The 27,613-nt window shown below is 49.5% G+C and overlaps 1 protein-coding gene across 1 annotated transcript in view; it reads right to left on the bottom strand.

Annotated features, from left to right (window-relative positions):
• LOC119102786 (protein amalgam) overlaps positions 1–27,613 on the bottom strand; it is a gene marked incomplete in the record, with an annotated part of 84,484 nt that overhangs the window by 38,810 nt on the left and 18,061 nt on the right. Inside the window, 1 exon segment of the mRNA XM_037226240.1 lies at positions 524–702. Within this exon segment, the coding sequence (XP_037082135.1) occupies positions 524–702 (179 nt within the window).

Below are 27,613 nucleotides of genomic sequence, written 5' to 3'. Positions count from 1 at the left end.
CCTACACCGCAGACCTGGTTGTCAGTGGCTGAGCGCTGTCACTGCCGATACTATGGAATACAGCAAGCATGTCGCCGTTGGTACTTTACGCGTGATACGCTGTTCTCAATGCATGCCTGGCGATTGATGGAGATCGATCTCATCGCTGGACCCGCACAGCCGGCTTTGACGTTCACCGAACCATTCTACAGCTGTTTGTATCGTACACTTATCGGAGTCGGAAACGAACGCAAATGTGAATGTCGCTAAGAACTTCCCATAAGCTGAGGCTGGCATGGACAGTGGCGGATCCAGCATTCCGTTTTGAAGGAGCCTTGCAATTCGAAATACCACCTTATTCGTACAAAAACTAGACCTAGAGGAAAGCCATTTATTCGTGGGGGGACGCCCTAGTTCACTAAACTTCGGATGACCCCGGCCACCGCCGCACCGCACGACCACCGTTGCCTGCTCGGAAGCGCCGCGTGGCCACCGCCGCCCATGCGGACGCGCCATGTGGTGCCGCTTCCGTCCGAGGACGTACCGTGTGGTTGCCGACGTTCCTGACGATACAGTTGAGCTCGGCGTCCCTGCCGACCAGCGTCGTCACGTTCAGCGGGATGGACGGGTCGAACTCGGGCCGCGGCGGCTGGTCGTCATGGAACGGCGGCAGCAGCACGCGGTGCGCCGCCGTCCGAGGCTCCGCTGAGAGCCGACACCCGGCTGCAAAACACGGCCGCGGTGTCAGCGCGGGTCACGCCCATGCGGTCTGTGTAGTCTCTGGTGAGCAAGCGGGCTGTCTGGCGAGCTGGGTGCTTTCATTTCGGATGCTCGTCCAGAAAATGCTACTGTTTCCAAATGAGTCGACGACGCCTCGAAGATCTAATATTTTACACCACGGAATGGCGCGGAATCGTAGAATTGTGAGAAAAAGGTAGAGTGCTGTCAGAAGTATCACATTCACAGGGCGAAAAATCCCGGAGCTACTCAGAGCTAACATAGGAATGCAACAGCATAGTTCATAAACGGGACCGTTTAGACCATGAGAATGGTGTTTTCGTGTCAATAACATTGGCCGCATTCCACGCCAGCTGTGACCTAAAAGGTGCATGAAGTTACGGCGTTCCTAGCATGAGAATGGAGGCATGTTAGCCACGGCGTGACACGACCGTCAGGTGCTTCTTTCCGCTATCTTTATCTTTCCGCGTACGAGCTCGCCTCGGCTTTATCTTTCCGCGTGCGAGCTCGCCTCGGCTTTTCCGTGAAGCGACTTCAAAGGCAACAAAACTTGGCTATGGAGTTACGCATATAATAATTCAAGAGTTTCCTAAATGCATCGACCTAACTTGGAAATCCCCTGCAAGCTGTTGAGAGCATGCTGAACAGGATAGGCCCATAGCTCAGGGGATTCATCAATCCCGTTACATTCCGAAAATAAACCAAATGTTCAGTGGAGGAGCGAGCTAGCAGCTTGAGAGCCCAGACAATGGGAGATCCGAATATGCGCATAATTATAGAGCACCTGCTCCTCCAAATAAGTGGCTTTAAACACGATATAAGGAGCGCAGGCCACTGAATCGATGCTGCGTCAGAATGGATGGAGCATCAACTCCGATGGCGTTTTTAATTTAACAACTGACGACACTCAAAAGGCCTTCCCTGAGATATCTTGGGCTTGCAGGTGTTCTCGCAAATGCATACGGTGCAGCATGATTGATGGCACCCTGATATTAGACGGCGTCCTGATTCTCCGCCATTGCGGACGGCGCGAGAGAAGATACCGCCGCGGCTGGGATGGGTTGCTCGGGACGTGGGAGACACACCAGACACGGTGCCTGTGCGTACATGTGCATGGCAACACCAGAAGCATTATGCACAGTGTGCGTTCCTCACAAGGTGAAAGTTTTGCACAAGCTTTGCTGCACTTCAGGCGTGCTGGTCGGAAGAGACAAAATGTGATCAATTACGTCATCGGGCTATTATAGGGCGAATGGTAGAAATCCCCCACCACTCCTCAGTGCGATAGCACACTCGTGGTGCCGAAAACGTGCGACGCGCCCATGTGCCACACCGCATCTCATATCCAACCACCGAAACACACCATTCTGGATCATTACGCTCCCTTCATGCGCTAGCAGCCTATTATCAGGTACCTGCAATACCGCGTCCACACGGGTGGCAGCGGACGTCATCCATCATGCCGCCTGCCCAAGCCTGGCGACCCGACGCACCGCACCCGGGCGCCCCGCAGCGCCGAGACCCGCACCCCGTGTGACCCTGGCGAGCGGGTAGGGGCTGGGCGCCGGCCGACAGCCCAGCGTGGCGGGACGTGTGACCCCGGGGCATCGGTCCACACTTCAGCGTGTGACCCCGGCACCCAGCCGTCGCGCTGCTCCCCATTGTCGGTGCCCTTTCGCCGCCCGCGACGTTGCAGCGTGGCTCGACAGTGGGCGGCGGCGGCGGTGCAAGCAGTGCACGCCGCCCGTGAACGCGACACGGTAGCGGCCGCCGCCCCGCTGCTCATTGCGCACCGGTCACAAACGCCCGGCCAAACTGACGGGGCGTTAGACGGCCCGGTCGATCGCCAGAGGCGTGCGCAGGATAATATGAGTCTTTTTCTGGATGGTGACACGAGCCATGTCACAGACAAACGTCACATGTGTTTTTAATGTACTTGAGTGTATATGTTCGGCTTGAGCAGTACATGTGACGCTCAGCATCACCTGCAGTCTCCCCACCCCCCCCCCCCCCCCACCGATGTGGCTTGGGCGCGCCCCTGATGTCGATCCGGGTGACGGCCTGAGGTAAGCCATGCTTTCGTGTCGACGCTATCGCAAGACGTTACCAACGACAATTCTTATGAATGTCCGCGTGCAGGGTCAGGAATTCCTTCCTGCGGCACTTCCTCGTGCTGTGGTTGTTCGCATGGAAACCTGCCTACTTACCACACAGCTAGGATGTCAACCGTAGTCCAAAGATATGGCCGATGATCGAGAGCTGATATAAACCGATTGGGCTCTTAACTGAGTGTAGACAGCCTGGCCAACAAAGTGGGCTTCCTGAGCACTCTTTGAACACTTCTTCGGCATCCAATTATATTTTCTATCCTGCAATTTTTGAACGTGTGCCATAAAAGGACACGATAATCGAAACGTGCTACACTTGGTACATGACATACCACCCCGAGCGAACATTTCATAATATTTCAGAAGCTTATATCTGCTCAGAATACGAGCATATCCAGTACGCATCTTTTGAAAACACGAAAGGGGCAGATAACCATCAGGAGATAGCTATTCGCTGTCAATTGAAGCCGTCTGAAACCTCACTGTTGAGAAACGAAATAATACTTCAAGCACATTTCGTTGACTGATATCAGATATTTCAACAAGTAGTCTACTACCTGATAAACACGTTCCCACAGCTGCTAATCCAAAGCCGCGGAAATACTGTGGAGCTTGCGTGCCGCTCGTCTGGCGGCTACTCAGAGAATTATGAAGAGTCGTGTTCTCACTCGAGATGTTGCAATAGTTTTTTAAGATAGTTCCTGATATTTTTACTGATCTGTTTTACATATGTGGCACCGGAAGAATACGCGTTTTATATAAATAATCATTGTACTCCATTCAGATGTTACCGACAACGATCAGTTTATTACCGCTATCTCATCTTTGCGGCCAACCGGATTATGGCGCAATAGTGCAATTGTGGCCTAAAATACGTGCTTGCCCCTTCACTCACCGTACCTTCAAACGAACTGAAGATGGACCTGGAAACGAGTCTATTTTCAAAATGGTTATGAATGTGCGAGCTCGGTGATTAACAACGTATCATAGCGTCCTTTTTCACTGCTTCTTTTTAATTTGTTGGCAATATAACGGATGTTTGAAAAAACAAACAAAAAAACTTGTAAACGAAAAGTCATTAGACGTATCATAAACACGTTCTTTCTCGTATGTATCGACCGGGTGAGGCATTCCGAACCGATTATGTGTGATGCAAACATGGCGCAGTGAGACAAAAACAAAGAGCGTGGCTTCGGCATGCCATGCTTCAACGTATTCGTATTGGCTGCAACAACGCCAGCCATGATGACGTCAGACAACACCACTGCAGCGTACTGTACACCACCGCAGCGTACTGCAGACCACTGCAGCCGGGCTGCCCGCCGAGACAGTGGATGCCCGTCCTCCTGTCCTCCATCCTCCGCCGCTCTCTCGGACCGTACATCACCGACTGCACGTGCCACCCGTTCCCCGTCCCCACTGCCCTGCACCTGGGACGGGCTCCGGGTCCGTCCCGCCGTTTGCATCCGGTTAAAGACTCATCTGGCTGTTGGCTGTCCGTTACAGCGCCGTAGAGATAACAACCAGTGTCAGGGTGTCGGCTTTGATAGCTGGCCGCCGCCGTAACCGAGCGGCCCCGGAAAGAACGGCGGCAGCGTGCCAGGGAGAGAGAGAGAGAGAGAGAGAGAGAGAGAGAGAGAGAGAGAGAGAGAGAGAGAGTAGAGAGAGAGAGAGAGAGAGAGAGGATAGAGAGAGAGAGAGAGAGAGAGAGGGAGAGAAGAGAAGAGAATAGAGAGAGAGAGAAGAGAGAAGAGAAGGAGAGCGAGAGAGAGAGGACTAGAATGGAGAGGAGAGAGAGAGAGAATGACGAGAGGGGGGAAAGAGGGAGAGGGAGAAGGAGAGAGAGGTGGAGGGAGAGGGAGAAGAAGGTGAGGGAAAGAGAGGAGAGAGAGAGAGAGAGAGAGAGAGAGAGAGAGAGAGAGGGGGGGGAAAAATGAAGTGAGAGGGATAGGGAGGGGGGGGGGGGTTAGAGCAGGCACCCTGTCTCTGGCCTGAAATCTGCGGATCTTCGCGATACGTTTTCTGTCATATCCAGAACCTACGTACCGTTGCAACCCGCGTAACAGCATGCTATCAGCACTGCCGTTTCGCGCGCCAATTGTACATAGCCGGGAAAACGAATTTTGCCCACAATGCACCTCAAACCCTTGGTATTTCGGTGGCGGGAAAAGCGTTCAGACAACCGCAAATTGAAACGATTTGCTGGCGTCGGTCAGCGGGCCACTTATCGCTGTTGGCCTTCGGACTGGAGAAGCGTCTGGCAAAAGCAGCCCACGGCGTGAACACGCATTGGCATGGCAATGATAGCGTGCGATCTGACGGGCTCGCAGTTGGCCTTCCATCTGTAGATAGCATGTACTTAAACAACATTCGTTTGCCGTTCAAGAATTGTCGATGAATAATCGCTGTAGCCTGAGACTATCAAAACTCGATTGTTTAACCTCCATGGTGATGAAAAGTAATGTGCAGGATCTTAATTGCAAAAAACATTGTTAAAAAGAGTCTTAGAGAGCTGGAATGATCATTGCAGGGACAGATACTTCCATCAAATGTTTTCACGAAGAACTTAACCTTTTTATAGTTTTTGACGAGCACTTATAGTATTCAACAAACACTAAGGGAAGTTATGGTGCGAATTTCAAGATTCCTTCCGGCCCTAACAGAATGGGTATTTGTTTCCATCCTCATTGAAGGCTTAATCGGTTTCAGGCTGAATCTCAGCAAATTTTCATATTTTGCTCTCGCCTCACACGCTGTCATTGACGCTTGCATTAATGAGTCACTATCTATCAATAGCGTACCATGATACGTGCCACGAGCGCGTCCTCCTTCGTTCGTATCGACCGGGTAAGGCATTCAGACCCTGAAACGGCGCTCTGCATGATGCAATCGTCGCTCTGCATGATGCAAACTAGGCGTGCTGTGAGGCAGAGACAACAATGCTGCCGTCCACTGCAAGACCTGGAGGAAGAAAGCGAGAATGTACGTACCTAATCCAAGTCGCATGTTTTCGCAAGCGGCGGACTAGTGGCGATTGATGTTATGATCGATGACTTTCATGCCGTACGTGTGTATGTTTTTCAACGGTGACCTTTGAATCATGAAGACATGCCTGGAGTCTACCATAATTACAAGGGAATATGGCAAAAGTTTGACCACATTGGCATCATCACAAATTTTGCAACCCGTTTCGAAAGGTGACAACGCAGCCAAACACATGGGTGTCAAGCAGTCATTACCCGCGCATCACTCGTGAAAATTTGGCATGTGAGTGCAAACACATATTTGCTTGCTTCCACATGAACTCATAATGTGCCGCGAAATTAACCACGAACTCAGTGCTGTTCTTGTTAATATGAAAACCCCTTAACCTGCATTACGTACCGCTCCAAATAGGAGGCGCGGGTTTCCGTTTAGTTGAAACCTGTGTTGGGCCCAAAAATGTCAATTTCTCTTGATTGGAACAAACTCATGGCAATGTGATGTACTGCCCGATCAGAGACCTGTTTGCTGCGAAGGGTGCTTTATGTCTGTATTTTTGTCAAGCTGTCACGTTGTCGTTTAGCTAGCCTTAACCTGATCATAACTCACACCAGGTTCTCAACCAAACTATTTTTGTATATTTTGGGCGTCAGCTACCTATCTAACTATAGGGCCATGGATGAGCGGTGAAAGTACCAACTTACCAAGCTCGCGGTAGCAACGGCAGCGTGATCTGACGCCCGCAGTACCAAAGGAAGATGTGCCAATTTAAGTAGTCCATGCGTGCCAAATGATTATAAAGTATACTCAATGTCCAGCCAGCGCACTTCAACACATTCCATTGCTATTGCAAGTAATCACAGCTTGATGACGTCAACAGTGTGATAAAACCAGCCTCGTCGTTGCCAAGGCAAGAGCGGTTGGTTGGGCGGCACGGGCGCATGTGTCGCGGCCGATCCCAATCGCCAAGTCGTAACTTACGCTGCCAGTGCCGCGATGTACTGCCTGGCTCCATCGGCCTGGGTTCAAGCCACCGGCACAACAGCCGCCATAACCACACAGTGACTGGCATCTGACGGCCAGTTCAACCAGCAGCCGTGTCGCGCTGTGTCGCACGCCGGCGATCCGCGCCCCAAGACAATCCAGCCGTCGCCCCCTCCCCCCTCCCCCTCCCTCGCCACACACACTACCCAGTCTATAAGCTTGGAGGTTCCCCGTGCGGTCCGCTGAACCTCCCCTCCTCCGCTCGCTCTCCCCCCCCCCCCCCCCCCCCCCCCCCCCCCCCAGTGTCGCCTGCGCCAGCGCCGGTCGCCTGTGATTGCAGCCCGCGGCCAAACAGCACGCCGCGCGCCGCTCGCCGACCGGCGCCGCCCCGCTCGCAGGCGGCCCGCGCTCGGGCCGCGGCGCGCTCTAATCGCACCCATAAGTCGTCGTCGCCGCCGTCCAACGACGCAGAAAATCGGCCGGCACAACGGCGACGGCGTGACGGTCGGCCGGGGGCGTGACCCGCTGCAGGCGGCGTGACACCGTCGCGGCAGGCCGGCCAGCGCCGTGGCTGACGGGGGCGCGGTGTACTCTCGCTGCTGCTGGTGCTGCAGCGTGTCGTGCCCATTAATGTTGCAATCCAGCCCAACTGCGTGGCTCCTGGCAGCGCCATGCCTAAGTGGCGAACAACCGAGAAAATTATACGGCACCGGGCAGGAAGCAGAAGGAAATGCAATGTGAACGCGAATAACGAGCGAAAGAATGAAATGCAAAGGAAGAACAACCAAGCATTCAAAATAAACCAACGGATGAGGAACCGGGCATGGAAGGCTCCCGGAGAACAAGCGTTCGTCAGCGCTTCGCTCGGAGCGAGTACACCAGTCTAGTCAGTGATTATTCACGAGGCGTACGAGTAGGCAATTCGTCTTCGGCGTAATCAATAACTGTCCGGCGTTGATAACGACCTTTGGATGGCCCTGGATACTCGTGCGGCGGGTGCTGCTAAAAGGGAGCTGATTTGCTTTCAGGCAGTGCATTTGTGTGGTGCAGGACCACATATTCAAGAACTGGCGAAACAAAAATAATACGAAGAGGTCTAAATAGCGTGCTCTGAGTAACGCTCGAGGGAGTTGACAGATTTCACGACCAGACATCGTTCCCTGACCGGGGTTGTATGGCGTCGCCAGCCTCTCCCCCTGGCAGGAAGAGCCTCAGCAGCAGAGTGCGTCAGTAAAGCCCCAATGACCACCATGCGCAAAAGAAGAGCACGGTCGGAAGCAGCCGCCACCAAAGTACGTTGGTAGCAAAACCCCTCCACGGTTTTTTCCTACTAGCCTGTAGGTTTCACATGCTAAATGCCTGTTTTTCACAAAGCTGTGAATCGAAGGCTATCCGGCCAATTTCGATGAATACGGAACCAAACCGGTGCCGCTTAATTGTCTTGATTCCAACCATTGACCTTTTTCATCTATAGAAGCCAAACTCCCATGGCATGCCTGGTCACATTTGTCGTGCACGCCACGCCGTGAATTTTCCGACCTTCGCGGTATAATGAGTGGTCTCATTAGCTCAATCGGCATCGTGCTGGATTCATAATCAGAAGACTGTGTGCGAGGCTGGGGCGTTCTAGAAGTTTTCTGCTAGTTCTCTTCGGCATCTGTCAAACCGCTTGATATCAGACCTATACATGTTGTCAGCGCAAAGTAATAGAGAACTTGAGAGTTTCTTGCAAAAGGTCTAGGCACATCATTCCCTCAAATTTAAAAAGCACTCACTACTGTGGCATGTGCGCTTCGCTACCTCCAGTAACCGGTCGCGAAATATTTAGTACAGACTAGAAAATCTAGCCGACAAGCGAACATCTAGTGTGTTTCTGGTTACATACTGCATTTTTCATACCGAACTTCGTTCTACCCGGCATCTTTTACTCTGGGTAAGGAGTGTTCAAGAAAACCAGAGACTGGAGACAACACGCCGTTCGCAAGGAATTTGCGTGATGCCATCGCTCATTGATTCGCTAATGGTGGTATGCACAGACGGCTCCGTAACATCATCCAGTCGCGTCGTCGGTGCGCGTTTTTGTCATCGCTGTGTTTGTAAGTCTTCATGCTGGTAATAAACAGACCAACACGGTGTTGTAGATGTGTGTGACTTTGTGTAGATGCGTGCAGAACTAGGGGCTGAGCTGGCGGCAACGTTATCCGTAATGGATAAGTTTGGTGAAGGCAGCTATCTCCCATTCATCACCTTTTTCAACTCTTAGTTTTATCTGAAAATGCTTCACCAATGGAGAGGCTTTATTTTGCGAAGCCATTGTGAACAAAGCAACGTAAATATTAAGGCAATAATGCCTGTGCTCGCAAAGCATGTCTTGGGCATTCAAACTGGGATGGTCAGGCCTCACTGGAAAGTAGGGCAAGCACTGATTCAATCATAAGCATTCTGGAAAAGGGTTTCCATTATATGATATTTATGTGGGCTAGCTGCTGCATTATGGTGGAGTACTGCATAAGCTGTGTGCAACTGCGTCATCACAATGAAGTCAGTTTTAGAGTACAATCCTCGCGTCATGCTAAGCTATTTGATTAACACTTATTGCGTATCATTCTGCTGTCAGCTGGGGTAGGCACCACAGGCAATGACTCTGCCCGCATCTCACTTTGAAAATATATGTGATGCGACCAGTATGAACATGAATGTTTCATGCTTTGACGGATGCTGTGATACCCACAGAAATTTCACTGAAGTGAAATTTATCTTCATGTTTTTGCTTAGAAAGTTTCTTGACCAGGCATGTTGCCTTATTTTTCGGTCTTGACATGCCCCACCCAAGGCTTCTTGCCTAAAGGACTGAAACAGTCACAATGTCTTGCGCACACTTTAGTTCAATGCTCTTTACGCCTTTGCAGCAGTTGTATGCTGTGTGAGCTGCCCACTTCAGCAGCTTGCCCTTCAATAAGTAACAATCCTAAAGTCAGTGTTATAATCTACGGCACAAATGCTTGCGTTGATTGCATTGTCAAATCCACCAAGAGCTTATCAAAATCAAGCTCTGTTGCATGTTAGTTCTTGTCTTTGAAAAACTCTTCCAAGAGCGTTTGAGTATATTTGTGTCGCAGATTGTGCATTTCTTGCGTATTATTAGAGTATCGTAAATTGCGGTTATAAACCGTACATTTTTGCTCTGGAAAACTGGATTCTGCGAATATGCGCCAAAAATTACGATTTACGCCAAAAATACGAAATTCTGTTTTGAGAAGCCATCTGCATATTGTTTGCTAAAATGTTAAAAAATAAGTAAAAGTTCGATGTGATTTCTGCCTTGCATATTTTGGTATTATGTCATGCCTATGTTTACTATATTTATCAAAATGATGGTCGGATAACTGAGCAAAAAAGGAAAATTTAAAGTTTCCATTCGCAATACAGCGCCCTAAATCCATTGAGAAAGACATTGGAGGAAGTTAAGCTGTCGGGGTACCAGCCGGGATTTCCCAGTCACGTACACAAGCCGACGTCTCTGTGTCTGTCAGCCCACTCGCTCGGAAGGTGGCGGTCGCTCACTTCTGTTCTGTGTTCTATGTTCTGTGCTTAGAGGAAAAAGAGGCATGAATCAGATGTTGAAATGCGCAGTGCACTTTAATTCTTCGGTGATACGAACGTTCTCCATTTTCTATAGATTCCACACATCGAACATTATCGGTCGTGTTCGGAAGGCGTATACTATAATTAAGTGCGGGGCTTCCAGCTGGCTACCCCACCATTCTAGCAACGAGTAGAGCATTATGCTTAATTGCAATGCAAAGGTCAGATTGCGTTGTACGTACACACCATGCGCATTGTGCGTGCTAAAAGTCCATTCTACAAAATCCTCCGACAATTATGCTCCGTCCACAGCCGGTGCCAACGCTCGTTTCTCGCAGCTCAAATGGTTGGCCAGGCCTGGTCTCATGGGCGAGTCTCCCGCTGGAGCGGCGCTGCACTCTACAACATCGGATCAGGGTGACGTCTGAGACTGGACGCCTGCAATTCGTTGAGTGGCCCGCACCGGTCGGGGACTTACCACTTCCAGCCCCTGGACTGCCGTTGCGATTGGGTCGGTCGCTCCAACTGGATATCGACTTCTGGTCCTGGTTACGATGGATGACCCTTGATTTGGATGGACACCAGCTGTTACTGGAAGTGCGAGACGTCCAACTCAATCATCCAGCGCCGCCGGGCTATCTCAGCGCCGCCTAGCGGATAGATCAGGAACTATGACGCGTCGCTGCCGCTCAGGAGCTCTGACGTGCGCCGTGGGAACACCGAGCGAACTCGCGTCAGCTGAGTGGTAGCTGTTGAAGCCATCTAGAATAAAAGATGGTCTTGAAAGCCTCCTACTGTGTGGTATGACTCGTGCATCTTGGGACGGTCCCTCCTGAACCTGGGTGGATTGCTGGATAGTCATTTGCACCTCTCGCTGGGCGCGGTGGTCACGGAAACGAGGATAAATTCTGCCGCTGATGGGAGAGCCGTGGTCTCTCGTGGCCTACGGTGATCCATGACAGATGAGTTGGCTTCTATGACGCGGCCTGTGCCTCAGATGGGGCGACGCAGCCTCACCAATCATCGCTATTGAAGCGTTCGGCAACGTGTTGCGGCTTCATAAAGGAAGGTCTGTGTCGTCGTCGGCGTTGCCTTTTCGGCTAGTTTTAGTTATAAGACAGGACAGAAAGGCGCCCTCGTCCCGTCAGCCAGACGCTCCCAACTTGGCTGAGCATGCGCGGCACACAGCTAACTGTCCTGACGCAGTATTCTCACGAACACCGACCACATAACAAGGTAGGATGATCTCGGCGGTATCAGCGACGCTCTCTGAGAGCACGCACGGTACTCGAGCGACTGGCACCGCTTCGCTTCGTTGAGCGGAGGCATCATCTTGCCATCCATCGCGTGCGGAGCGTGAAATGGAGACGGAAGTAATGTGCTCGTCGTTAATTTCGCTAACGACGTGGTGGTGCACTGTAGCAAACAGACGGAGTGGACGATGAGACCGGGTGGGTCTGCTCCCAAACAGCAATGTCGTGGTCTGAGAGCCGGGAGCGGTGGGATGATGGAATGACCGCCCAGCGCAAGTCGAGAGCTCGGAGCAGTGACAGCCCAGCGACAGTCGGGGCTCGGAGCAGTGACAGCCCACCGCCAGTCGGGGCTCGGAGCAGTGACAGCTCACCGCCAGTCGGAGCTCGGAGCAGTGACAGGCCGCGCCAGTCAGGGCTCGGAGCAGTGGCAGCCCAGCTCCAGTCGGGGTTCGGAGCAGTGACAGCCAGTCGGGGCTCGGAACAGTGACAGCGCAGCGCCAGTCGGGGCTCGGAACAGTGACAGGCCAGCGCCGGTTGGGGCTCGGGGCAGTGACAGGCCAGCACCAGTCAGGATCTCGGAGCGAGCAGTAGAGCCTCGAGAAGCGCCCAGCATGCCCCCAGAGACGCAGAATATGGCATCGCGCTGCAGTGGTCCAAGCTCGTGCCAGTGGGTTCAGCTGAGATCCGAGCATGCCGCCACTAGACCCAGGTTCGGTGCGAGCACGAGTATTGGTTAGTGGACAGAATCTTCGTGGATATAACGAACAACCCGCGGCAGTGACCAATGAAGTAGAAACAACCAGTGTGGTGAATAGGTGAGTTATACGCAATGCAAAAAAATCGCGTGCTTCCGTCACCATTACAGTCCCAGTAAGCCGCTTCGCGCTTCAGCTGTATAACGAGCGAAGCGCCATGCCAGACGGCGTAATCTGGCACGCAACGATTGAAAAGGTGCACCGCAGCGGAGCAAACGCAGCAAAAGGAGCGAACGTTCACTTTTACTCGCAAAATGGACATTCATGTCGTCTATAATTGATAAGTTGGGTGAGAACAGCCATCTCCCAATAATTAGCATCTTTCGTGCTCGGTTTCATCCGAAAATGTCCCTCCCATGGATAGGCTATATTTGCACATAAACGCTGGACGAGATGGCGAAAATAGTAAGCACATAACGACTGTGCTTCCTAAGCGTATGTTTCGCATTAAAGGTGTTGCAGTCAGAACACAGTGTTCAGTGCTTTAGGAAACATGTCAACTAAATATGAGGTGCCAATGAACGCTGATAGATGGGCCATTCACGATCTCATCACAAGCAGCCCTGCTGTACTAATGATTGGGAAGAACCTTCTTCTATATGACTGATCAATGGAAACAGTTTTCTGCAGTTTGATGTTACATTGGTTAGCTGCTACCTTATAGTGTAGTGATACACAAGCTGTATTAAGCTCTATTATCCAAGAAAAGGTATTTTTAGAGGAAAATATTTGTGCCATGCTAAGCTATTTTATTAGCATTTATTGCACACCATTCCGTTAACACCAAGGGCCGGCACTACCGGCAACGACACCGCACATACCTCACTTTGAAAGTGTTCCTGGCGTGCAGCTTGCATGAACAAAGGATACATGATGTTGACATGATACATGTGCTGTAATAGCTACACACATTTCACTCAAGTGAGATGTAATTTGATGTTTTTGCAAAGAAAGCCGCTTGACCAGGCAATTTTCCTTAGCGTGTGGTCTTAGTATGCCCCAACCAACCGTCTGAGTGATTGAAAAGTCCCTACTTCTTGCTCACGCTTGAGTGTTATGCTCTTGTACTCCTTTTGCAGCTGTTGCATGCTGTGTAGGCTTCCTACTTCAGCAGTTTCCTTTTAGTAAGAGGCAATTCTATGGTCATTTCGCTAATGTCCAACACAAATGCCCGCGTTGGTTGCGCTGCCAAATTCATCGAGGATTTATCAAATCTAAGCTCTGTGGTATATGCGTGCTTGGCTAGGAGAAGCTCTTGAATGATTGCTTGCGTATTTGTTTTTGTCGTAGATTGTACCTATGCTGCATATTTTTTTGAGTGTCGTGTATTTTAAGCAACTGGCTGCTGGAAGGTGTGGAACCTTCATTTATACCATGAGCTAGAGGTGAGCAGCTTAAATGGAGATTTTCACGCACGCATGTCTTAATTCATTGTGTTGCATAGAGCAGCCTTTTCCACTGAAAACCATACAAACAGCTATAGGTGAACGTTTCACAATATTTGATGCTTGATTCAATATCTTTAAACGTGAAATATCTCCTTTAAGCTTTTATTCAAAAGGCACAGTTTATAGCTGGAAACTGCAGCGATCTACGATGATATGTTACATTATATATTTATTACAATTTTTATTACAGATTATATTTATTACATATATATATATATATATACAGATATATCACCAATTATACAGATATGACCTCGGAGACAGCCTTACAGTCGGGCAGTGTCGGGCAGGGCCAGCTAAAAATAATCTGTCAGCTGCAGAAGGACCCGCTCGGCTGCAGTCCTGCGGCTTGCAACATGAGCCACGTCGTCTTGAATGTTAAGCATCGTTCCCTTTTACTTATGCCTCTTTGCTTTCTGCTCTTTTCTTGTGTGCACATGAGAGCCGTATACGGTGCCATAAGCCTCACAGCAGCCCATATACTTCGGTAATATCATCGACTAATTCGGACGTACACACTCGTCAGTGTACTCGTTCAGACAGTTGACAGACGTGAGTGATGTACCATGAAGCGTGTCATAACGAAGTGTCGTAGACGGGAAATGTGTGCGGTTATTGTTCTGGCAATTGTGTGTGGCGATGTAGAGAAGCGTATTGTGTCCCACGATATACGTCCTTAAAATCGTCGTATCTCCGCGCGGCACTCGTCTGTTCCGGCAGCTATTTGGCTCAAGCTGCAGACTTCCCATTCAACCATACGTGGCGGGGCACGCTTCATTCGGTTTCGGCATCGCTATTTGTCTCTGACTGGGATGGCGCATGGCTGTTGGCAGCGGCCGCTCAAAAGGTGTGCCGTCAGAGAACAGGACGGATAGTGCCAACAGGTGTGCCGTCAGAGAACAGGACGGACAGTGCCAACAGGTGTGCCGTAAGAGAACAGGACGGACAGTGCCAAAAGGTGTGCCATCAGAAAACAGGACGGACAGTGCCAAACGGTGTGCCGTCAGAGAACAGGACGGACAGTGCCAAAAGGTGTGCCGTCAGAGAACAGGACGGACAGAGCCAAAAGGTGTGCCGTCAGAGAACAGGACGGACAGTGTCAAAAGGTGTGCCGTCAGACAACAGGACGGACAGTGCCAACAGGTGTGCCGTCAGAGAACAGGACGGACAGTCAAGAGGTGTGCCGTCAGAGAACAGGACGGACAATGCCAAAAGGTGTGCCGTCAGAGAACAGGACGGACAGTGCCAGGCATTGCATTGGTGCAAAATTCGTCCGTTGACCTGGCTTTTCACGATCGGATGGTGGAATAAGGGCTAATGCAGCAAGTATTGCTTAGCGTGGGCGCTGCTTGCAGAAGCCCATCCAATTGAAAGGTTTAGACTAAATTTCAAAAAGGAAACGGAGCGTACACGATGTTACCGTCATTTATGAAATTAGGTAATATAAAACACACTGAGGTCGAAACAAATCTGAGGTCACATTCGTAGGGCGAGGCTCAGCGTTTAGAAACTGGCCAAGGACTCATAAGTCACAATACATCTAAGACTGAGAAAACAGTATTATTTTAGACATAGACAAAACGCCAGGCTCTTAGATAAGTTCTTACCAACAGATTTCGCGTTGCGGTGGTCACATAAGTCAGCCTGGTTGGTTGTCGGGTTGGTAAGGCCATCATCCCAAAACGTGGTGGGCCGTGCTCTTTTGCAAAACACATTTTTACGAGCGTGACCAAGGCCAAGCGAGTTTTAAGGTCAATTACCTAAAATACTGTGGGTTCAGCGGTCTCGTCGCGCCAGCGAAGCTTTTGGCGGAATAAAGTCTTTGCGACCACCGATCGCACCACCATGGCATTTTCAGCGGCAAGTAGAACGATTCTTTTAACGTTTTGCCATAATGCTTTCAAAACACTCAAATTTTGTTTGATCCGTCGGTGTATTTTACGAACATTGCAACATCACTACTATCTCACATCCTCACTGCATTAAGATGGGACCGCAACATTTACGAGTGATGACGAACTGAGGCTCACAGATGGCAACCAAGTTTGGATCCCGGTAAACAGGTGAGACTTACTGATACGGGCGGACAGTGTGCACAAAATCTCCTTCTTAGAAAGGTCATGCAGTCCGACATGTGTCCACCAAAGCCCTCAATGAGACAATCACACCGGCAAAAGCGTGGGTCAGTATGTGCAGCCTCCGAAAAAGCGTGCCGAAGCCATGGAGCCACGCTTTTTGACGTTTCTAAGCAGGGATGTCAGATCTCGCCAATCAGGGCGGGTGCAGGCGCGGGACCAGCTTATAACGTCGGCAAACTGAAGCGATCTCAACGCTGCCCGAGCGATAGGCGCTCCAGTAATAAACCGGTAAGCCATCTTTTTCAGAAACGGTCTAGAGCATAAATCCCTGTGGCTGACAGCGACGCAGAGCGGACCACGAAAACTACGCAGGCGCGCAGCATAATTTGTCGTGACCAACCATCACCAAACATTTCAGCATTGTGCGACTATTTTCGTCGCAATCACCGGAAAAGCAAACTTTTCTAAATAAATCCACACCGTCGACTAAACTACAAGGCCTTGGCAGGCCCACGGCCAGCCAATAATTAAGCTGCGATGATATCTAGCACGCAGGACGTCAAACGTCATTATTTGCTTGCGTCTTGGCACCATCTGAACGATGACAATAACGTTTATGGTCACCTCGCTAGTCCAAGGCCACAAGAAGCGTCTTCCTGGTTTCATCCATCATTAAAGGGCTGTTAAATTCCACGAAGGGGAGAGTACAGTTGCTCCCCCTCCCCTTCCTGGCTCCCCGCTCCTACGCCCAGAGACGGTGGGAGTGGTGGCGTGGGGAGGCCGAAGGTGCAGCCGCCGCGCGCTCCCCTCCCCTTCCATCTCCTTGCAGGGTCTGCCAGAACTACCCACCCCTCTGCTGGTTGGCGCGCGGCTATAAGCGGTCCCGCGCTAGACGAAATACGGTCTCACCGCGTGAGGGTTAGCACTCTGCGACATGAGCGATCTCCGCACTCGTGATAAAGTGCCAGAGGCCGGCCTCCCTCCGATCGGTGAGGCAGAGCCGACGCCCAAGGGGGAGGATCATGACTGATGACAAGATGTACGCTTGTCTGCCCGCGCGGTGCATGGAAATTCGCGCGGGAAGACCTGGCAAGACAGGATGATTGCTGGCTGAGCTAGAGGCACTGCAGGAGAGGATCCACAGGCATACAGATTCGAACTCACAGCTTCACGGCTACAAAAAAGTACTGACAACCAATAGTGAGCCCGCCCCCAGATGCCGTAGAGCCCTTACAATTTTACTAGACATCTTAGACAAACCTCAGGTGTGCTCTTACCAGTGGGTTCTTCCAAAGACCGTGTCGACGGTGACACTGGCCCAGGTACCTACGTTGGGTTCTGCAACTTGAGCGGCACAATTTATACCCGATGGAACACTTCAGACCACGCAGCTGGTGTTGTACCACTAGATAACAATAATTCTTACCACTGATAACTTATTATCATCGCTCCTTATTGCCCTCCGACAGAGCTCCCTGACACCAGCGGTGGAGCCAGAATTTTGTCAAGAAGGCCACTACAATCCAAATGGGCCTTCGGCTTCTGAGCACCGCCTTGTCCTGAACAGGCTGCGCCACCCCTGCTTTACACCCGTCCAGCTGCGCGTGGTAGTATGGGGGTTAATGGAGTTTCACGCCCCTGTGATGATTAGCGTTAGGCGGGTGAGCACTTGCAGACCGCTCAGAGCCCCTCCGTGTTGACTTGCAGGGCCCACGAGCCTCTGTCCAACTCCATTCTTTGACATGAGGTGACCAGAGTTATCATGTTATTTCAAACGTTGGCCCTAAAATTATAGCCTTTGTTCTCCGGGCACCGCTTGGACGGAGCAGTGTATAAGGTGGATACTGCAAACAAATGCACAGACACGCAACCTTATTTTAGGTCGTTAGCACAGTTTACGGTGAGATGAATACAAATGGAATCAATCAATCCACTACGTATAGAATAGCTGCTCGGACCTCCATCTTCGTCCAGCGTGTCGTTAATCTTCACGACGGAAAACCACACAAAGTTTCACATCATAAGCTAACCGTGCAAAGTATAAGGAGCAGTTGCACTGGTCCATTGGGTGATATCCCAGCATTGTTTATGGCGGCTAAGGCAGTACGTGGCAGCCTAACTTAAAAATGGTCCTGGCGTCGATGGGAAAGTTCCTAGCTAAGTTAGAAGCCATTTGCTTTTTGTGGCCACAGACTACAAAAGCTGCACAAACTGCGCATTTCGAGGGACGCAACAGTAATTTCAGCCTAAGGGAGATTTATTCAACGTTCATCATGTTAAGATTAGTAACATACTACAGCTAAAGCTGATAAACATAAAACGTGCATTTTATTTTATCATTAGGAATGGCATTTCATCCAAGATTACTGCAGATACCTTCATGGGTAGCAAAATTACAACGCTGCATTTTGCTACCTCGTAAGTTAGTTATGAAGGCTCACATCGTGCAGCCGCTTTACAGATAGTATAAGATATCGCTCATCCGATACGAACTGAAGACGTGGTCTGACACAAGCAGCCAGAAGGCACTACCTGTGTACAATAGGCCCCAAGCTGTGACACCGAGCTTACCAAGATCACACATTTCAAGCACACAATTTCAAAAGACGAGATGGCTCATTTATCAGATGAGCAACATCATTTGTCTGTAGCAGGGGCCTGACCGGATGGGGGCGGGTGTTCCTGTCGACGCTCCAGGCGTGGCAGTGTGCTAGGTCAAGCTCGCATCTTCACCCACACAACTGGACTCCTGAAGCCGATGTGACCCGTTTCCACGGCAGCAGTGAGTGACGAACATGATTAGCGTGCAGTCCTCGCTAAAAGATGCTGGCGGGCCAGCGCTAAGTGCTTGCAATCGGTGCAAAACCCAAACTAAGAAGTTTGTGTCGAGCGAGGGCGTTTAGCGAGCGGACGTTGCGGGCAGCAACCTCATAAGTCCACAACGACGCCAACCAGACGCAAGGTGCTCGAGGCTATGAGGGATGGGTTCGCAGCCAGGTCAGCTGGGTCACCACGGCGCTCGGGTCAGACGACGACCCGGTTCCGGGTCGGCCAGCCAGCGGGCAGCCTCTGTCAGCTGCCGAACAACAACACGGCGAGACGCTGCTGGTGACACGCAGCGCCATACACGATGAAGCTAGACGAGGTCACAAGCCAACTGCAGGAGGACTTGGGCGTGATCTGGCAGGGTCTCCAAGCGAGGCGGTGACGCATTTGGATGGTAGCATCAATCTCATATAGGAACGACTCTCCCGAACAGGAACAGGAAATCAACAAACTACACGAGGCCTGCGAGTGGCAAAAAACAAACGGCGGAGCCCGTTAAACCCGCTGCCGCGTTTAAGGCGGAGATGTGTTTACTAACACTGATCCAGTCTGGCAATGTCGAGGCCTCACCACTTGTTACAGCTCCAGGGCAAAAGGGGCCCAGAAGGTCACTGCACAGGTGACGAGAGATGTGATCAAGTTGGTCCGACCGTAGATGCAAGAGAATTATATATATATATATATATATATATATATATATATATATATATATATGTTATGCGGCCCGGTTCAGGATGGCTTCAAAGCGTTTGATTGCGTATAGTTACGCCAGGATAATGGTTGGCATCTTGGCATACTTATGCCAGTTTTGCCGATTACAAAAAAAGCCAGATTTTTTCAAAGCCTCCTATTCAACCGTCGCTTTGTAAAGGAGCTCTATTAAGTTCGCTTTGCTTCCTTCAGTTCCCTAACCCGTGAGACCGGTGAATTTTATCCCAGAGTTTCTTATGGCCTCAGCAAGCCAGTGCTTTTACAGGAAACTTTTTAGTCACATAGAGAGATCTGAAGTTCAAAGGATGCATCATGCATCCCCATGGGTCACATGCAATCTCAGGCGCCCAAAATAGCAAATCCCCATCTGCTTTCTGCATTCACAGGATCTTTCGCGATACATCTGGTTAGACTTCCCCGTAATGCCATCGCTTCGCACAAATCCCCCCCCCCCCCTAACCCCATCCCCCCGATTCTTCAGGGAAGGGGCTTTAGCCCCATAACCACAATGATGTTCTCTGAGAGAAAGAAAGCTTTGTTGTAACGTCAAGACGTTATAGACCAGCAGTTATATCTTTGTTTTTCAAGTTCTCCGGGGAGGATTGTGCTGCTGGGTTACCAGTTCAGTATCTTTCCACCAAACCGCAGAGGCTTTGGCGGGATGCATCGTGGTGGATTGCCAGCCAGACAACCTAATCAGTTAGCTGTTACTGGAACTGGCAGTTTGGCAGGCCGTAACACTAACCGGACAAAACGGCCGGTTATCGGGCCCTAATTGGAAAAGGCGCACGGCGGCAGGTGCTTACAGCTAGCGCCACCTGGCCGAGGTGGGGCTTGCAGCGGGCACTAGACGGCCCAGCTCACACAGGCGCTAAAATTTGGTAAAAATTTGGAGGGGGAAAGGGAGAAAGAGAGAGAGAGAAAGAGAGAGGGAGAGAGAGAGAAAAGAGAGAGAGAGAGAGAGAAAAAAAAAAAGAGAGAGAGAGAGGAGAGAGAGAAGAGAAAGAGAGGAGAAGAGAGAGAGAGAAGAGGGAGAGAGAGAGAGAAGAGAGAAAGAAGAGAGAGAGAGAGGAGAGAGAGAGAGAGAGACGAGAGAGAGAGAGAGATAGAGAGAGAGAGAGAGAGAGAGAGAGAGAGAGAAGAGGAGAGAGAGAGAGAGAGAGAGAGAGAGAGAGAGAGAGAGAGAGAGAGAGAGAGAGAGAGAGAGAGAGAGAGAGAGAGAGAGAGAGAGAGAGACGGGAGGGGACAGGAACAGAGGGGGTTGTGGAAGGGGTGACCGATATAGGGTAGCCACCTTCTGCAGCGACGCAAACATCTACGAATGCATGCAGTTACAAAGAAAGGCGTGGACTGAGCTTATCCGCCCATTCCCTCCCCTCCCCCCCTAGCACAGTACTACCTTGCGGCGTGAATTAAATTGCAAACTAATCTACACAGCTGTTGCAAAAAATAAAACATCCATTTGCAGCAGAAGCACGAACTTCACACACGGCAACACGCACAGGTGCACGCACACATAACTGGAGACATGCAACATACGAATGTTCTTATGCACTATGTTGCTCACACTCAGATGCGGGGCTGATCACTGTCACGGATGTCTGCCCAGCTACTGGGCATGCCTGTGCAGTGCACGTTAAAGGGAGTGTTCCACGTTGAACGATATTGAAGTAAGCACCAGATGCGGTGAAATAAGCTTACTATTAACAACTGGTATACTTTTACGTGGAAAAGGCCGCTCCTAACACAGTTTCTCTGTTTAGTAAGCATGCTCGTCAATACGTCATTGTTTGGATACGTCATCGTACCTTGAACAGCATTTATTGAGAGCCAACTGACGGTGGTTGTATTTGAACATCGTGCTCACGAGCGGCAGGTACGAACGGCTTGACAATTCTATTTTTGGCCTTGATCACTGCATGACCAATGAAATACCAGAATTTGATGATATTGTGGCGTCATAGGTACCTAGGTAGCGTTGAAATAGTCTCCCCCCCCCCCCCCAAATGGCCTGCCCAGCTTCGTGGGTGTGTAGCTCACAAGCTAGAAGGGTTTAAGCCATGAGAAGTGCAGGGCTGTAAACTGCACCGAATAATCTTCCAGATGACTATTCTAGTATAAAACCCAATACAAACGCGGAACACTCCCTTTAACACGCGCCCGGATGACCGACTAGGTACCCTTCGCTCCGGCGGGGGAGTCAATTTGACCCCCTCCCCCTGAGATCTCGGAAACTAAGAAAGCTAGATACATCAAATTGGCACGGTGTCTTGACCTGTACGTGAACTTACTTAGGTCAAATTTTGATATTCTTAGGTCATGACCTTCAGGTCAAATAAGTTCAAACAAGGTCAAATTTCAGGTTGGCTCCAAAGTGCCCCAGAACCTCAAAAACTGTTTCTAAGCAAAAGTTCAAAAGCCCATTTGAAGTCAGTGACCTTGTTTGACTTTTTGAAGGCCGTGGTAACCAAAGTCATACAAGACTGCTCTGAGTTTTGCATTTGAATAAGCGACAAAGATTACGCTAGGCAGTATGTTCATAAAACAAAACGTCGACCCGGGTCATCTAAGATCATTGACCTTTTCCGGCCTCTAAGAAGTCAATGGAAGATGTATAATGCGGTTCCTGCTGCCATTAAGTTCGAAATGAGCACCACAAACTATCCCATACAGCAAGCCCTAGAATATTAAATCAGGTTGGTTGTGACCTTAGTTTCACCTTCATGCCTGAACTTAGGTCAGCGTAATTGCTTCTTAAATATTTGTGTTGCCCAAGAAAGCATCTTAGAGATGTATGGCTTCGTCAAACACTCCGTTATTGCATCAGATTGGACGATTGCCTAGAAATTGCCTTTGCTGAAACCATGCCCTGACTTTTAACTGCCATACATTAGCGACCTTACAAGGTACATCTAACCTGGTGATGTCAAACGATCCGCTATTCAATACAGCCATGCAAAATTTGGCGCCGCTACGCCGCGCCCTTCGGAAACCATTCTGGAAAAACCTTCGGGGGTCAATTTGACCCCCGCCTGAGTTTGTGTTAAGACATCGTTGGGCGCAAAATAACGGCATTTGTAGCACCCTTCCTTAAGACTTGCTTCAGACTCTTAAGACTCACATAATGAGAGAGTATACCTTAATAAATACCTTAAATACCTTAAAAGTACCCGAAAACGATCGTTATATGTTGGCTGGTGGCAGGAATCGGCAGCAGTATCTTTTTCAGTAAACACCAGGGCTGAAAGGAGAGGGTAACAAACAAGCGGATTTTCATTGGCTCGAAGTGTGAATCAGACAAAGTTTGCGGCGGTGTCACTAATACCTTCATTGTGATCAGCATGCCGGTCTGCTGAGCTGTGTATCATTTCAGTGGCTGTTTTGGTGATTTGGATTCGATGTTGCGTCGACCTGTACAGGCATGGAGGGTCAGGTACCCCCAAGGGGTGCGAAGCTTCACCCACGATCACGATTAGCATATCACTATCGCCTGAAGACGCAGCGCTATCCCTTGAATTTTGGTTTCATTCAAGGACGATATGAAGTGACATATGTCTTCATCCGGTCTAGCATCCGTTTACGCGTGCATTTCATGTTGTAAATACAATGTTATGCATGCGAGGGGCAAACAAGGCTAGGCGGCCATGCGGTCGTACTTAGGCAGTGTGAATCAGCGATGTTCAAAACATCCTTCCATCCACTACCCTGTCGTATACTTGAAATTATGTCACGACCTTCTGTTTCGTGGAAGCGCTTTGTTGAGGACTTAATGGGAAAAATGTCGTTCCCAATGTTATTATTTATAATATGTAAAACCATCAGAGGCAAAGTGAACACCACTTTGGTAAGGACATGGTTGAAAATGGATTGTGTATCTACGCCGTTCAAAATAATGACCGCTAGAGATTGCATGTTTTGAGATGATGGGGAGTACATAGGTCAAATGTACACGCCTGAAGGGGCAGTTTAAATATTTGGTTCATTTCCCATGCTGATTTAACGGCACCGATATTACCATGCACATTGGGTCTGGAAGACGAGACAAAATCTGTTGCACCCTCTTGGTTTTATTAAGTAGCATCAAAACCAAATCCTGCAAGCCAACAGTTGCGGTGCTTCCACTAGTAACAGAACGATCCGTCAAATGTACCAGAAAATGGTCAACTCGTCTGGTAATTTGCCTTTAGTTACGACTTGGCAAGTCAGAACGCCACTATCGCGACCGTCTGCCGGCCGCGCCAACGAACAAGGTCTCGCGGCACGACGAAGCTAGGAGCTATACCCGAATGGAGAACGCGTTTACTTTTATTAGTTTGCCGTCTGAGGTTGTTACTAAAGGACGGTTTGTCATTGCGCAAACACATCCCTCAGTTCGACCTTAGCCCATGCGCAGCTCCTCATTAGCAGAAGCTGGCGCCGCCGTTTGTGACAGGACACGAGGGTAACGAAAAAGATCAGTATCGGAAACAGAATCAGAACCGGAAACTAGATGAGGCCCGGAACTAAGATCCGGCCCGGAAACATGATCATTATCAGAAACAGTAGCGGGATCTGTACACCACTGTTGCCACATACTTGTACTTCCGGGATATCCGACGTCCTTTACTCTTCATCAAAAAAAGATTCATAAGAACATAAGCGCTAGTGCTTACCTCCTTACATGACATTTAGTCTGCCATTCATCCAAATTTGAGATCCAAATTGGCGTAGTTGTTTATCCCAAACCTGAGCAATTATATCACAATTGTGTGCCAATACTGCCTCTACCTTGCACTGCCTCAAAGATGGTGTTTTTGACAATGATCTTTTTCATGATTAACTAACCTGGATTTTAATCTACTACCGAACTAACTAACTTTAATTCACCTGGATTTGGATTAAGTAACCTGGATTTTCCAATGCTGTTGTATGACCTTCGACTACGTGTCCTACGGCTACCGTCACCCAACACTCGAGGTTATAATCCAGTAAAGATTATCTAAGAATGAGTCTGGGTCTGACGTTACTGGTTTTCCATGGTATATGTTTCGTGTCAATCGAAGGCATGAGTTCGGACCTCGGTGTTGGGGACATGAAGTGATCTGGTTCAGGACTGGCCACTTTCGTTATCTCTTTGCATGACCCAGAGTCACCACATTCAAAAAAGCGGCGTGGATTTTTGTACAATATAAAATGGTGAGGGTATGCAAAGATTGACCCAGTATTCGTCAAAATGAATCCGGGTTGAAGACGTCGTTAAGGTCATGTAGTTGCATCAACTAGTGGATGCTTATCGACAAATGGGTGGGTATTGATATTTCTTAGATAACACTATTAAGATGCATTTGCTGTCTATGTGAAGGTTATTACATCAACACTCACCCCAGTAATCTCAGAACTCTGTTCCATTTGTGACGACATAGAAAATCGGGGGCAGGTAGTTCTATCGTACCAAATATACTGCGATCAATGCTAATCACTATTTCCAATGGCTGACATAGGCGCCGAATTATAATTCATATCCTCTTCCTAAAACAGTGGCCTTCACTCTAGTCTCAATTACATGACAAGATACAAGCCAATAGCGTCAATCTAACTCTGAATGGCAATGTTATCAATGCATGATTAACGATTTTTGCAGGAAATTGGTCCGCGAAGCGATCCGTGGCATTAAATCGTGTGGTACGGGTGTAAACAGGCTGAAGACCACTGGTTTATGGCGCCAGGTGCTGCCACCGGGCCGCCTGGTTTTGACTGCCCATTACTATACAAGCCGCGCTGAACGATTTGCCAGCATGGAGAACCGAAAAACATGTGCGGAAGAAGGGTAAGGCAAGGTATGGGTCGTCGCTAATGTCGATCTTTGTGTGTTTCATTGTCTTATTGCATTCCTCTCTTTCCCTCCTTTCTTAATCTGTGCTATTCTATCCTTGTGTTACACTGCAAGTTTCCGTTGATTTCTTTCGGTTTGATTTCCGTTCGCAAAAGAATGAAGTTAAATGTATCCTAGCGTTCTAGTTGTAGCTCGCAAACATTTGGGCGTTGATATTTTGCGCTAAAGCTATTGGATGCTTCGTTCCGACTGGTTGATTTCATCCTGAGCTCCGCGCGGTAATATCGTTCAACATCAAGGAAACCGCGCATGCGAGAACGTTGGTAGAAGTCCATTTCGAGACATCACACTTCAACATCAAACATCCAGCCAGGCAGATACGCCTGAGGAAATCTGAGGAACAAGTCAGCATTCCTGTGTTCGATGTTCGCATCCGAGTCATCGATAAAGCAGCGTTACCGCGGGGTACAGAAATACATGCGTAATAAGGAGCGGAATAATTTATGCCACAAGGGCGACTCACGACTCCGTGAGAAGTGACAAGATGAGATCAAGATCAATTCACCCTTTTCTCGTTCATATTGTGACGCTCTCATTCTGTTTGTAGGTCGCAATAGGTCCCCTTGAGGTCTCGAAAGGCAGTTGTACAGACTAAGACGGTTGACCTGGGGAGGTCACTGACCTAACGTGACCCCAGTCAACCTGTTACTCTGAGGAGCATGCTGCCTGACGTAGTTCTCGACCCTAATATTAAATTTTGATATCGAAACACGAACGTTGTTGGTCATCTTGGCCATCTGAAGGTCAAAAGGGTCGGCGACGTGATATAAGCACTAGTGATGTCTTGCTTAGAGGAGGTATCTAGGCCTAGAGTTGAGTGAGAATTCTGAGAGTACTTCGGATGCCGATGTGGATTATGACCTCGCTTGACGTTATCTAGCCAAGGCGTAACGACCTATGGGTCTCAAAATTTAAAACAAATGAGTTCACACAAAGCCCCACCTTATCTGTGACTTTGGTGCATCTAACTCCCGAAGTTTTTGTTTAGATCTCTAGGGTAACATTAATCACACCTTCAATCCTCATCCGAGCTCGTCAACTGTTGGCTAAAAAAGACAAGAAACCTATAGCTCGCGACAGCACGGTAACACGAAAGCTTGTGCATATGACACAAAGCTAGCATGCGTCACCTCCTTCTTCCTCTTCCAAACAACTCACTGATCCATCCTGAATTCTCACAAAATCGCAACTGCGGGACAAGCTGCGACCGTCTGCCATGAGCCGGCAAGTGGCACCCTGATGGTAGCCCCGCGCGAGCGACCGCACAAGCCCCAAAAAGGCTCTTTGTGTGGGGGGAGGGGGAGGGGTGAGGTCCGGCAGCGGAGGTGTCCCGGTGGTGGTGGGCATTTCACGCCAATACATATGTTGGCTCAATAGTGACTGCTCCGGCACATACCTCACCACAAATATTGCTCAGACTGCGTTTTGTCATGAAGTAATTTGACATAACTTTTATATTGCAAGTCACATCAATTGTTTGCTCAAACACTTTGTGGATCGAAGCCGTTGCCAGGCTTGTTTCGCAAGCGCGGAACACGTCACGCGAGCAGGCTAACTACATGATGATACATGCATATATATATATATATATATATATATATATATATATATATATATATACGAACCCATCAACCAAATAATACCATAAAGTATCAGCAAATCGTGCAGGGCCATGACAGGCCACCCTCGCTACGCCTACCGTCTTTTTTTGCAAATTCGACGGCCTACACGCAAAATTAATCCACGAAGCGTCGCTCTCGGGTGTGGGACCGTAACTCGTGCGCGTCTGTCATTTCGCCGTGAGACGGGACCGGGACGCCAACCATCGCCGGGACGACATGTCGTTCATGTGCGTCCGCCACGTCGCCATGGGACGAGACCTGCGTGCTAACCATCACCGCCGGGATGGCGTGTATCTCCTGGGGCTGCGATGGGACGATCCGCCATAAGCAGCAACCCTCATCAGGCACAGAGCTGCCGTATTATGAAAGTTCTTGTCCAGGTTCCTATCCAAAATCGAAGCATGGACCAGCTGTCCCTCCAAAAGCGCCCAAAAATTTCAGTTAAAAACTGACAAATAACTCCGACCTATACAAAAGAAAGCATCCACAATTCACGATTACATCGGTGCCCGCTAAGCTTGACTTTCATTAGCATCCACCGTAAGCAGCAATGCACTCAGCATACTCGGGTGCTCAGTGGTAATGAATCGTAACTTGGTAACTAATGAAAATCACAGGCTACCCTGGAGATCTAAAGGGGATTTTCAACGTTTAAAGATATTGAGACAAGCA

The sequence above is a fragment of the Pollicipes pollicipes genome, unplaced genomic scaffold, assembly GCF_011947565.3.
Source record: "Pollicipes pollicipes isolate AB1234 unplaced genomic scaffold, Ppol_2.1 Scaffold_5724;HRSCAF=6776_pilon_pilon_pilon, whole genome shotgun sequence".
NCBI lineage: Eukaryota > Metazoa > Arthropoda > Thecostraca > Pollicipedomorpha > Pollicipedidae > Pollicipes > Pollicipes pollicipes.
This window is presented reverse-complemented; position numbering and strand designations above follow the sequence as displayed.